We start from the raw sequence: 14,183 nt of genomic DNA, 5'->3' as shown, positions 1-14,183 counted from the left end.
ATATGCTTTGTATACAAAAGACTTGGCTTTTCTGAGACTTTCTTGCTGCTGCTGACAAAATACTTCCCAACCTATCAAGTATAAAGGAAGAGATTCTCCTGTTAATAAATAGTTCAAATAACATGTAATTTATTTTTTTTTAAGTGAAGTTTGGTGTCTTGCAACCTTTTACTCCTAGCCTTCAAATCCAGCGCAGGGTGGTTCCTCAGATAATAGAAAGCTGTGACATTTCTCAAGGAGCTTTGCTAATTTCTTTGACTTTCATATTAGCTGGATCAGCAAGTACTCAATTTATTTTTCATTCTTTGCTCTCTTCCAGACTCTCAGTCACAGGGAGTATTCACTCTAAACTACCGACTTTGCCATTGCCAATCTGGGACTGTGGTGGGGACATGTGAGGAATGAGAGCACATTTTTGAATTGTACTTATCCAGGCCCTATTCACTAGTAAATCTGCTGACCCCCTCACATTTTGGGGGACACAAGGAAGAAGGAAGAGATGATGCCCTTTAATTTCCTTTTGTTGAAGGAACTTTTGACCTATTATTCTTACAGAAACTTTTCACCCTAGAATCCCATCCTGCTGCTTGTAAGACCTACTCTGAGAGCTTCCTTACTTAAAAAGCAGATCTATGGTGAGAAGGAACTCCTGAGACCTTATTTCCCAGTGTTAAGTAAAGAAAGATTTCACACCTTCTCCATTGGTCCATCTTTCTTGTTAGGTATGCAGCAGAGTAAAGGGAACACACGTTCTCCAGCAGCGTGGTTTTTTTGCTAAGTATACAGCAGAGGACACAACCTGGTACCAACTGCTGTGTCCTGTCATGGGAGCTGAGTTCCCTTCCAGTATTCGTGGGTATCCTGAATTCCTGCAAAGGAATAGCTGCTTCACATGTGCCCTGTCTTGGCCATGGGCTGTGTGCTGTGGTCACAGTCCTCATCACAGCTACTATATTATGCCTTAGCACACAAGATGTAAAGTGTATTTAGAATACCTTGCTCTGATTTTTCACTGTTTCTTAATAAGCAAATGTGTTTCACATGCACAAAAAGCAACTAAATAGGCCACATAAGGTAAACATAGAGATCAGAATAGTTGTAGTAGCTGTAGTTACTATATTCATATTTAATTGATCAGAACTGAGACAAGGTTTAGAAATATGTCTTCGTTTCTTGTACACAGACTTATGAAAAAGTAAATTGCTGAGATAATGAATATGCTTGGAAAGCCTCATTAACTCATACCTAAGGGAAATGTTTGTCTGTTCTGCTCTTAACAGTACTGCCGACTCTGCAGTAAAAGAATTAGGAAAAAACCAAACAAACTCAAACTAAAAAAAAAAACCTACCATGAAGCAGCTGTAGAAGTCTTTGCTCACAGTCTTTCTTGTAACACAGTAGAGTTAGGTTTCATAACTGTTTTCTGAGACTTGAGTATTGTTTTAAATTTTGTTCAACTGTTTACCATATTCAAGGATAACTTTGCAAGTGTTTTTTTACTAAACCACCATTCATCCTTTGGAAATCATCATTACATGGTGAAATTAGAGAAGAACTTATGCTTCTTGTCAACCTCCAATTGTGTATGGCAGTGTAAAACAGAATGTATTCATAGATAGGTAGCATTTAAGGGCTAAGAAGTCACTGAAATTTTGAAGTAAAGTTAGAGTTTCAGTTTAAATACCAGAAATTATCTCTAGAGTATGTAATTAGAGCTTAACTATAACCAGCATCTCACTGTAAGTAGTGCTTTGTTGATATACATCACATGCATTGTTGTTGGAGGTTCTTTTTTTGCATGTATGCTTCTATATACTCCTTCCCCCATCTTTCCAACGTTTTAAGAACTGCCAGATTTACACATGTTCCTATTCCAACAAATGTTAATAGTTTACATATTTGAGAAAATGGGCTTATACTGCATTTTAAAGAAAATTCTTTCAATGATCCTGTTAGTGTTTTTCATTTATTCCTGAGCTCATAGAAAAATTGAGATGGGGTGACCTTGAGAGGTCCTCTATTTTACTCCTCCAATGAAAGAAGTGATAATGTACTTGTGTCAGTCTTGACAGATGTTTGTTGAGTTATCTCCAGCAGCGGACACTGTACAACCTCCTCATGTAATCATTCATAAACTGAATATTTCGGTATACAAAACAGGCCATTTTGTCTGTAATTTCCTTGTTCACAGCAGGCACAAAGTATACCACGCTTTTTTCCTTCATAGCTCTATACTTTTTATTATTTGAATGCTGTTATGTCAGTCTCCAGTTTTCTTCATAGACTAAGAAACCCCAGCTACTGCATATCCTTATATGTCATGTTCCGTAGCTATTGACCATTTTTATTGCCATCTTCTGCAATCTCCTCAGCTGATCTGCGTCTTTCTCGGAGTTCAAGGTAGACCTTACCAATGCTTAGTAAAGTGGTACAAGAGGCTTCTCTATACTTCCCAATATATTTCCCGTTTTGCTCATATGTATGTTGTTGTTGACTTTTCCTTTGAAGAACTGCCTCCTAATCAGTTATCCTTCTAGTCAATAAGTCTTGTCAAAAATCATAATTTTATTAGTTTTTCTCAAACTGTTCCTCCAATACATAAAGATGTTTTTGAATGTTTAAATTTCACTTTGCTCTCAGGTGAAATGCTGTAGAATCAGAGCACCCATAGGTCATTATAGGACCCTTAAATTTATGTCCAGTTTCTGGAGACAAGAAATGCTACCTGTTTTTAGATTCTGAAGGTAGATCATGAATTCCCAGACTAAATAGATCACCCCACACCTTCTTGTCTTTCAGTCTTTCCCTTTTTCTTCTTTCAGGTTGGACAAACCAAATGCTACCAGGTTTTTCCCATTTCTTGCTTTTTCCCATTTCTTTATTTTTCTGGCAGAAATACAGACAATATTTCCTACTTTGAGTATTAAAAAATTTCACAAGGAAGCTGCTTGTTTCCTGGCAGATGTTATTGCCTCAGTGTTGCTCTTTTCAAAGAAATAATGTAACTATTGATCTGGTTACGAGTGCTGTTATGCTAGGTAATATGCAAAGATATAACTGAAAGGCTGGTTCTTACTACAGATGTTACAGTTTAAGCTTATAGTTTTCTCATTCCATTGAGAGGCCAATGCCCTCCTGATTCTGCTACTTCCTCATCGTATTCCGTTGTCTTGAGGTTATTTTGTAAAACAAGATGTGTCCCGTTCTTTTCCCTCTTATCCAACTTGACAATTCTGGCATGCAAAGGGTTGATGTTACATTATCTTTACAGGGCAAATTATTAACCTTTTCCTGTGCTGGCCACATAAGACATTTGTATGGTCCATTAACTTCTCTTCTTCCTGCTTCTCTGGAAAGTGATGTCTCTTCACATTCGTAAGTAAAAACATCCAAATGGATTGGAGCACACTGGTGATTTCACAGAACAATTCCTTTTAATCTGCCTGTAATTCCCAGTGAGTGTAGGGTTGAAATCCAGCAAAGGGCATGTGCGTTACTATCCTTGGATTCTGTGGTAGCATCTGCCATTGTCATGAGGTCTAACTTCATATAGTTTCAGCAGAACTTGAAAACTATCCCTCAAGAAAGATGACAGGCTTAAAAAAAAAAAAAAAACAACCCAAAAAACGCCCAACAACCAACCAAACAAAACCAAAACAAAAAATCCCGGTTAGATGAAACAGCACACTCTACCTCTGTGTCACAGCTCTGGATGCACTGTGAATGCAAAGATGTTTATAGACCCATTATTTATTTTCAATAGACACATGTTGTATGAACTTGTTATGCATTTTTATATTAGAATATTTTTTAAAAAACATAAATTCTGATGCTTTTTGGAAGTTGTCTCTTGTTTCCCCTTATTTTTCTTTGATATTTTCACCTGCATTTACAAAGCAATTAGTGAGTAAAGGTTGCATTACCTGTCAGATATATATAAAAGTAATTTGGATACCAGCATCAGTAATGATTGTATGGCTGCCTGGATGTGCTTTTTGGAAGTTGTCTCTTGTTTCCCCTTATTTTTCTTTGATATTTTCACCTGCATTTACAAAGCAATTAGTGAGTAAAGGTTGCATTACCTGTCAGATATATATAAAAGTAATTTGGATACCAGCATCAGTAATGATTGTATGGCTGCCTGGATGTGCTGTTAGAAGTTCAGACAGAAACTACGATAACTTGGTAATCGAAAGCATGAAACTCTTGGTGCCCAGGCATGGTTTTTCTGTTATTAGCTAGACTAAAGCCTATTTGTATTATAGCCATAGTTCTTGTTCTAGAACATGTGCTATATGACATTTTGGTCAAGCTCCTACATAACAGATGAGCCCGAATGAGTTATTAAAGCTTTGAGTCTTCTGCAGGTGCTATTTGACTTAGTGTAGCTCTCAACAAAAAGGATTAAATAAAGCTAATTTACAGTTGTTTGTTTAAGGGTAATACACACATTCAACGTCAGTTGAAGTGTTTTGGATATGTCCAGTAGTAAATTGGAGATAGTCCAGCTGGATAATAGTGGTTCCATGGCCTTCCAAAACATGAAAAAGATGCACAGAAGAGTTGTCGCCTATTACGTTTTTCTACCCATAGTCATTAGATGCTATGATTACACTAAGATCTCAGAGGGCTTCTCCCAAGGATTATTTTATGTGGTGTCACTTCTTGGGGAGGGGAAAGGTTCATTTCTTTAAGAAGCTGTTGTTATCTATTCAAAATAATATTTAAGCTCTCTCCACTCTCCAGAGTAATCTTTTATGACATACAGAAGAAAATTTTCCTGCTTAAATCTATCACCTAACTATAATTCAATCACCAGAATGTAGTGGTGATCTACAGTTCCCCTTATTGTTCACCTTTCTCAACCTTCTGTGCTCGCAAAACTTCCATTTGGAACACCATGTTAATGTTGCAGCTACACTGCCTGAGATTTACCTGTCTTTTCCTGTGCATTGAAAGCCATTAAGACTTAGTAGATTTATTTTTTTTTTAATAGAAATGGAGCCCAGATGTCTTCTAGCATCATGGATAGCTCAAAAACAAAAATGTCTTTGTCCAGCAGGAAACAGCACAGTGCAAATGCATGAGCTTGAGGTTGGAGGCTGCAGCTGAGTTAACTTGTATGGGTGCGGGTGCTGCCTGAACATAGGTTTAAAGCATTTAGTCCTAAATTAGCCTGTACAACAACAGATGGGAGCAAGCAACAATAGCAAGTAAGCGGTCCTTCCTTGATATCTAGGATGCTCTCAGAAAAGTTAGCTATCTTTGTTTAACAGGTCATTCACAGGTGTCTTTGAGGCAACTGGTTAATAAAATCAAACCTCAAAATGTTTATGCTTGTATGCCTAAGGTTGAATCTATAGCAAGTGTTCCATATGAGTGCCAAGTTTTGCTTCAAGAATCTGAGCAGCAATACAAATATGTAGCATTAGCAAAATATAATAGTCTTATCAGTTTTAAAAAGGTGGAGGTTTGGAAGAAAAAGGATCTTGGTTCAACACACCTGTTTCTTACAGTTAAGACTGAAAGTTCACTTTACATCTATGTGATTATTCAACTGACACAGAAAACATTTCTGATAATACATAAAAAGGAAAACTGACCACATCCTCAAACATTCTTTAAACATGCTCATAAAGATGCACAAACACTATGCAATGTTTTGTTTTATCTTTTTAGATATTTTCTGATAGCAGGGAGACTGTTTGTAGTGGTACCCAGCCCTTCTGAAATCCATACATCTCAAGTGTCACATGGGAGTTGGACCTCCTGAGACTTCTACCCCAAAAGAGCTGTTGCTAAACGTCTAAACTGTTTAGGTATTCATTCTGTCCATGCTGTTGAAGTTAACCTATTGAACCAACAAAAGAACAAACAAAATATGTAGCTCCCACAGGACTCCACTGCTAAAAGAGAAGCCTAAATTTTAGGATGTATCCTACATAAGAGAATGATCATTTTCTGACCTGCTTAAAACTCACATTTTAGTATGTATGCTATAAAAATTCTGAATTTCTTACTCTCATGCACCACTCCCATGACAGTAGAAGTATTTTTGATAATCATTGTTATCTTCTGGAATCTGTGTCATGCTGACAGTGGAAATAGTGAATCATGTTAGTTTATGTATATATGTATGATAAATACATTGTGGTAAATGTGATTCTTCAGTGTCTTGTCACTATTAATACACTTTTAATACTGTGTCCAGCAGATAATAGTGTTGCATAATGTGGCTGCTACCTTATAACAATCTGGTGACCTATCTATACTTTGATTTATATTTTATTTGCTCTTTCATCTATATAGAATGGTAAGGAGTCACTTCGGTGAAGGTCCACATGAAGATTCTTTTTTCAAGTGATTTTACTTAGTAAATAAATTGAGTTGACCTAAGTATGTTCTGTAACTCCACGTACTAAATTTGGTTTTCTGCCTATTCAAATTGCAAAAATTGAATACCTCATTACTTCTGAAAAGTACAACAAAGAGGATCTTTACAGCTGATTATAGTTTCTTTGTTCAGACACTTTGTAGAAACAGAACTTTATTTTAGGCTTGATTTTGTTTACTTTTTAAACTTAAATGGAAAAGATACTTCTGATTTCCTGAGGTTCTATATATATCCTCGCTGCCTCTCTTAGTAACATGCACACATTTCAAGGTAAGTGTCAGAGGCATTGATTTTCCCTCTAGGAGCGCATCACTATCTTCTTAATGATTGCCTGTCTGGCAGCTGCTTTTCCTTCTGCACTTAAAGAAAAAAAGTCTCATCCAAAGCCCGTTGAAAGCGGTGAGAGTCTTTTAAAATACTGTGTCTTTGGATCCAAACCAAAGGACACAGATGTGCCTCCCAGGTTGCAACCTATCAATGCAACCTCAGCCTTAATGCTTTGAAGAACATATGAGGGAGCGAAGAGATTTTTTTGTTGCACAAGCAACAAAGATATTTCTGAAAATAACTCTGAAATGCACCCCCCTACCCCTACAAGATTGGTAAGGTGATTTTGACTTTTTCTAATGTTGTGACCATGCAGTATTGTGCATAAATGTTTTTACATTGTTTAGTTCCTGGCAGTATTTGTACTACATTGTAATTAAAATAATGAAGTGTATCTATTATTGTATGGATGTACAAATAGAATACCTTACCTGTGTTTTATTTATAGATGTTTGCCAGGACCTAATGTGGCATGAGGATTAATGAGTAAAACAGCAGTACCAAAATCTTTTCTGTGTCTTGAAAATCATGTATTTTGTTGTCTTGTCTTCTCAGGGACCATATCTGTGAACACATTACGTACACCATATACTGCACCAGGGGAAAGTGAAATCCTTGACTTGGATGATGACTTGTATCTTGGAGGCTTACCAGAAAATAAAGCAGGCCTCGTCTTCCCAACAGAGGTGTGGACAGCACTTCTCAATTATGGATACGTCGGCTGCATTAGAGATTTATTTATTGATGGTCAAAGCAAAGATATTCGACAGATGGCTGAAATTCAAAGTACCGCTGGAGTAAAACCCTCGTGCTCAAGAGAAACTGCAAAACCTTGCCTTAGCAACCCCTGTAAAAACAATGGTGTGTGCAGGGATGGGTGGAACAGATATGTTTGCGATTGCTCTGGTACAGGGTACCTTGGCAGATCATGCGAAAGAGGTAGGTTCCATGCATTTCTACTTCATAGCATCCTGCACAATGATTAAAAGTGGTAAAATATCATTAGCTCTTCTGAGGCAGAAAAAGAATCTAACTTCACTTAGCGATAGAGCCCTGCTTTAGACTGAAAGAAGTAACTCTAGAGGAAAGATCTTAGGGGAGTTTAAGATGCATGAAGAAGTATTAGTTGACTATGACAGAGAGTCAGTACTTGTAAATGTTTCTTACAAAATGTCCCCTTTTGTGTCTTATCGTATATTGCTGAGTTCTGAAAAGCTTTGTGGAAGTAATTTCAATTATTATTGCATTACTAAAGGGTCACATTCCAGTTCCAAACTGATGTCTTGTTCTCAGCTTATTTATGTCAATACCACTGCGTAATTAAATTTACTTTTGAATTCCATAGTATCACTTATATCCATGGCCAGAATGTTAGACATGAATCAAAGCAAAAGAATCAGTGTAGAATCTATATTTCTTACTTCACTTTTTTTAAAGATCGTAGTACCCAAGGAAACAATTTCTACTTACTTTAAATCACTGAGTATTCCTCTTGCCTAGAAAAGGTAAATGTAAAGTTGACAAACCCTATTTATTTAATTGAAAAGGTGGATAGTGGCAAGGAAGGCAGATGCTGAGGTTAGTTTGTAAAAAGAAAACTCTGTAATTTATTTAAAATTCCAGAGTATGCTAATAAAAGATTTTAATGTAAGTAGGAAAACAATAAAAAAGCTCGGTTAATATCTTAGGTGTTTATTGTCATTCTAATAGGAAATGTTTCAGTGACAGAATTTATATATTTTTGTCTGACAAATGACACAGTACAGCTTCTCTTCAAGCCAAAATCTAAACGTAAAGTTTATTGACTGGGAATGTAAGTTCTTTCCATGTAGTTTGACTCATTTTTTTAGTTAATAAGATGAAACAAAAATGTTTTCTTTAAAAATAAAAGCAGAATGAATGCTTAAGTTATATGCACATAGACATGTGCCTTCATGTAGAATTAATACCATCATATTATTAGCATTTGCAAGTAGATTCTCCATTTCTTCTGGCTTTTCTGTCTTATTTTTGAATATATATGCCTTTGGCTCATGGCCAGTTATTATGTGATCTCCAGATTGTTCTGTTACTGGTGGAGTGAAGCTGGCAGAGGGCATAACCGAGCTGTCTGATGCATTACAAAAGCCTTCAGTTATACATGTCTGGTGTACCACCCTGTGGCAAAATTCTGCTATTACATATGGCAGAAGTAAAAATAGGATTTGCATTTTTCAACTTGAGAGCCAGGAAACATGTGCATTAGAGACAGAAACACATGACGATCTGCAAAGAACTTAAAAGCAGGCTTCATCATAGCAATTTCTTATAAATATATTTGACAGGTGGTAATACTTTATATAGAAACCTTTGTCTTTTGTATTTCCCATAATTATTTTCATCCGTCTTCCAGTATAGAGCTTGAATTTCCCAGTGCCTTCCCCTAGTGGGAATGGTGGTACTATGGTGGTGGTGTTGGCTTCTCTACAACATTTTGTTTGTATTTGTCTTTTGTCCAACAGAACTATGTGTGGCAGTTCAGACTGTATGGGATCGTTTCTTGCTCCTGGGTTTCTCTCTCCAGAGGAAACTACACTGAAGGGACATCTCCTTCCAGTAATATTCTTATCCCAAATAGTCATGCATTAATAAGATTATTATTTGGGATATGGGATTATCTGGGATTCTGAAAACGACGTGTTGCATCCTACCGCACAGTTATGATAACTACTACTCATGTGCAGTAACTGTGATAAACTTTTGTGTTTGGTGATATAAGCAGCACAATTCTAATTGTTCAAACTAATTTAAATAAAATAGGAACATGTTCATTTCAACGAACAACACAGTTTCACAAAGAAAAGAACGCATTAGAATAAAATATTGGAGATTAAACTGGAATATTTAGATTAATGTTAAGTGATTAAAGTATCTTCAGTAAACAAAAACACGTAACCACTTTTTAGTACTGTCATTTATTTTTCATGCTATTTCCCCTAAAATAGGACTATTAACATCCATATGCGGGTATAATATGTACAGTGCATTATTTGAAATAATTTTGGTCAGTTTATCAGTGCATAAAAACATGGAACACAACTCAGCTCTATTTTAATTTCAGTATACTTAAAAATAATAATATTTTATATCCATGTGCTTTTTACGCTCTTGCAAGTTATTCTTGATTTTATTCTTTATTTTTGGTAAGGTTAAACATCAGTATAATCTGTAGATTGGCTTTAGTAGATTATGGAAACTACAAGCAGATGGACAGACAGATGTCACAGCAATATAATTTGGCTTCCTATCTTTGATTGTGGATCACAATATGTGACTGCCTCTCAGCAAAGCCTTTTGCAGGTGTATACTTTTGACTGGATGGCTAGGAACAAGACGCACAAGAGTAAATTCATCAAACAGTGATAAGAAAACGTAGACATGCAAAGAGAGATTTATCAAAGTGACATTTCTGAGGAGGAAATATATTTAAATTAGAGAATGTGTGTGTAGATATCTGCATTGTGCATGCACACACACCTGCATACACATGTATATACTAGAGAAAGAAATGCAGCTTTCATTCCTTGCATTGTCTCTGGATTCTTTAAAATTAAAAAAAAAGAAAAATACAGGTGGTATGATGATAAGACCGTATGAAGAATCATGTGTTCATAATATTATAGTAATTTCATCTCTGACTTAAATTAACTAATTGGTCCTATGTGTTAAAGTTGTAACACCTTTACCGTGTAGCTTAGGCCCTCAGTCGGGAAATAATGCCAGTGTAACAGTTGTGAGGAATCATTTCAACTTCTGTTCACGTATTATCTAGTAACTAATTGCATATCAAGAATTGTTTCCATCAGATTGTGATTCACTAAGGCTGCAGCTTTGGGCCCAGATGGACTGTAGTAGCTGCCATAGAAAACACACTGAAAGTTTGAATTGGAATCAGTAGCCATCAATATACTTGAATAGTCACACAATTTATAGGAGTAAAATCATATGTATCAATGAGTGTTTTCAGGGCAGTATATGTGGTCTACTTATACTGGTAAATAAAACAGGGTCAGGGAGCAAACGTGAATACTTGGTTACTGCTGATCTAGAGTGTTCACATACCTCCTGGCATGGCTCTGGACTGTATCGTCTGTCACGCTCTGGGCAAAGTTTGTGTGTGATTTTGGAGACAGCAGCCACAGAAGGTGATTTCATGCTTTAAAAATAGCTCGGCAGGCTATAACACAGTCTTCATACTATTGCAGACACTTGGAAACTGAAAAAGCAGGAAAAAATTATGAGTCTGTCTTCAGGACTTCAGAGGCACCACAAGGGGTCCAGAGGAAACAAGATCCTGTTTTATTTATTAAAACGCATGCAGCAAGCATCCATGCTTACGAAGCACCATGTTCTTAAGAACAACACAAACTTGACTGCGAAATTCATGAGGAAAAACACTGAAATTCAAATGCCTAGTCTGTACTTATTTCACTTCAATTTAAATAAGCTGTGAGTTGAAGAACAGCATCTCTTCAGAAAATTCTGTTTCTCCCCATAAATATCTGGCTGAGCATTTTTGAGGGTAGAAACAGGCATAGGAAAGCTTCTAGAAGAGTAGGTGCCTCAGTATCTTCAGCAATTTAGGTAATGCCAGCCCCAGTGAAAATTAAGGTCCTGAATCTCCTTTCATATCAGTACTAGTCTGTGCATCCTTGGTGGTAGGTGCAGAGTTGATTGAGGTAGTATATTTATAGGAAGGAAGAGTATCCAGCCCTGGAGATTTAATGAGAAACAAACTGAAGAAAAAAATGGAGAGGGGTACTGAACCCTTCAGTGGTTTTTGGGTTTTTGGTTCATTTGGTTGGTTGGTTTTTAGCACAGTAGCAGCAAGGTTAACTATCAGGTTTATAAAAATATTGAAAACAGATTGTATAAAATAGTTTTTATCAATCTCTGAATTGTACTTACTGTTTATTTCTCGTTAATAACTCTACTGCATGCACTTATTTGCTCCTACAAAAAATTGTCAGTAATGTTTTATAAGGGTTTTCTTCTATTTTTCTTTTCAATGCTATGCTTCCAAACACTGAAGTGGTGGTAAAATAATTATTCCCTGCCGTGGAGACTCTGATTCTTTTAATGAATAGCACATTCTGAGCTAAACTTACGGTCTATTAGCGTTTAATCTAATAATTAAGAGGAAGCTGAACAGTGAAAAAAGACATTCCGCCAACACTTATGTGAGAACAGTTAGCAGTGTAGATCTGAAAGAAAGATGAGACACATACCCCTTTGGAATCAGTTGGTCCAAAGCAAAAAAAGTAAAAGTTAAGGGCAAAAATTAATACATACTTTTAGCAAAAATGTTCCTTCAAGGTTTGAATAACTGGTGTAACCCCCACTACCTCTCCTCATTCAGATCACCATCTTATTGACCAGTCCTTGCAAATTAACAATCCATTCTGGACAACTGAAGTAACTGCAGGATGGAAACAATTCCATTAAACAACTGGAACAACCCCTAGATCTAAGAAACTAGTGGGCATGGTGGTGTTGGGTTGATGGTTGGACTTGATGATCTTAAAGGTCTTTTCCATCCTTAATGATTCTGTGATTCTGTGAAAGTCAAAACAAGCCCTTCTCATTTCATCTTGAAGGCTATTTTTGCCTACTGTCTGAAAAACAAAGTGCTCTGTTAATGTATGTCACCAAGCATAATGATAGAGTAATAAGGCATTGCCACAAAGAATTACAAGAAAGACACCAGAAGGGAAGAGGGAACTTCTTGTGCTGTTGAAGGTCTCATACGCGTACTACTAGATGCCTTCTGTCCAGCCAAGGCCAAGAGAAAATGGAAATTTGCAGAGCTGAGAGCAATGCTGAATCAAGTGGAAGAGATGCTGAGTTGATAGATGATTCACATGGCAAAACACAGCTTGCCATCCTTAGAGAGGTGCACAGTATTGACCAAGTATCATTCAATCTTCTTAATGTAGCAATAGTTTAATAATTGTTTAACAACAAAAGTTTTTCCTAACAATACTGTACCAGCAGACTAATTTCAAGTGAGTAAGCTGAACGCAGTTGTATTTTTTATTTTAGGAATATGTAGTGTCTCTGATCTTCCGCTACGGCTCTCGGGGCAGTGCTAAATCTTCTTTGATCAATTCATCCCTGCTTCCTGCCAGTTTTGTGGTTTGCTTTTTTTCTGTGACATTTTTGTATTTAGAAAGCCTGTGACTGGGAGCTCCCCATACTGAAAGGAGCTAGTTGACACGAGGGGGTTTTCTCATTGCCCCAGAGCTTTTAAGTCATTTGATCTTCTATTCAGTCTCCTTGGTCTGTTCTTGGAACATCTGTTTCCAAAATAACTAGCACAGTATGGTTTAGGAGGATTGAGTATCTAATCACATCAGGTCTGTTCACCATGATGTTAAATACTGACGGGTCATCTCTGATTAAATTAAGACAGTTCTTTCTCTCCTTTTTCTGTAATTTTCTAAAAGAATGAATAATTACAGGAAAGCTGGCAAACAGTACAGATTCTGACAACTTTCTTTTACATTATCATGAGATAATTTATTAGCAACAGACCTCTAGTGTTGTTGAACGCTGTTCATCCTATAACATCTGATTTTGCTCAGTTTATGAAAACCCTGAAGAGTATTAATGTGTCTTTTTTAATAGACAATATAAAATACCGTTTGTTTTCTCTTAGCACATAACTTAAATTTTTATGCCGGACTTCTTTAAGTACCTAAATCATGTTTTCCTTGATAAAAGTCTTGGGAGCTTTTCAGGCACTGACAAGACAGCTAGGTATGAATGAACTGTAGATAGGAATGAATTGTAAGCCTGTGCTTGGCCCCCACCCAAAAAAAAAACAAAAAAAAAACCAACCAAAAAACCCACCCAAAACCAAACAGTCAAAAAACCAAATCACCTCCCACTGAAAACTCTTTGACTTGAAATCTCTTATCAGGCTGGCAAGAGTTAAGTATGTAATCTGCCTCACAGGAAAATTTTAGGTTTAGAATATGCAGAAAACATTATTACCTGCATGGTTAGAAACCATGAAACCTGTAAATGTATTTTCCTAACCTGTTATGTCTAATGACTTTCACACCAGTATTAGTAATCCCTTTTTTCCAACATCAAACTGCTTTCTTCAAATTTGCATTGGGGAAGTCTGGCATTATTAATGAACATGCCAACTCTATCATTTTTTCCTCCAATATGCTCACACACTTAGTGGAATATTTTGTTCTTCTGTGGTACGTGTGGGCTGGAAGTCTTGAAGAGCTTATCTATCTTTAACAGTATACAAGATATGTCTGCAATGGAAATGGCTTTGACAAACTGTTGCACGTACATATAAAAAATATGCTAATACTGTTTTAGTTATGATACTGATTAAACGTGGTATCAGTAGTATCAGTCCCTGAAAATATTATTGCGTGTGGGACCACAATGTACCTTTGCT

At 36.5% G+C, this 14,183-nt stretch overlaps 1 protein-coding gene across 24 annotated transcripts in view; it reads left to right on the top strand.

Moving 5' to 3' along the window:
• The window catches only part of NRXN1 (neurexin 1), a 744,403-nt gene that overhangs the window by 301,531 nt on the left and 428,689 nt on the right, over positions 1-14,183 (top strand). For all 24 annotated transcript variants that reach the window (XM_081997814.1, XM_081997813.1, XM_081997811.1 and 21 more), the window contains one exon: positions 7,277-7,660. In XM_081997814.1, coding sequence (XP_081853940.1) covers positions 7,277-7,660 — 384 coding nt within the window. The remainder of the gene's footprint in view (positions 1-7,276; positions 7,661-14,183) is intronic.

This window comes from Phaethon aethereus (genome assembly GCF_964289735.1).
Source record: "Phaethon aethereus genome assembly, chromosome: 3".
Classification (NCBI taxonomy): Eukaryota; Metazoa; Chordata; class Aves; order Phaethontiformes; family Phaethontidae; genus Phaethon; species Phaethon aethereus.
This window is presented reverse-complemented; position numbering and strand designations above follow the sequence as displayed.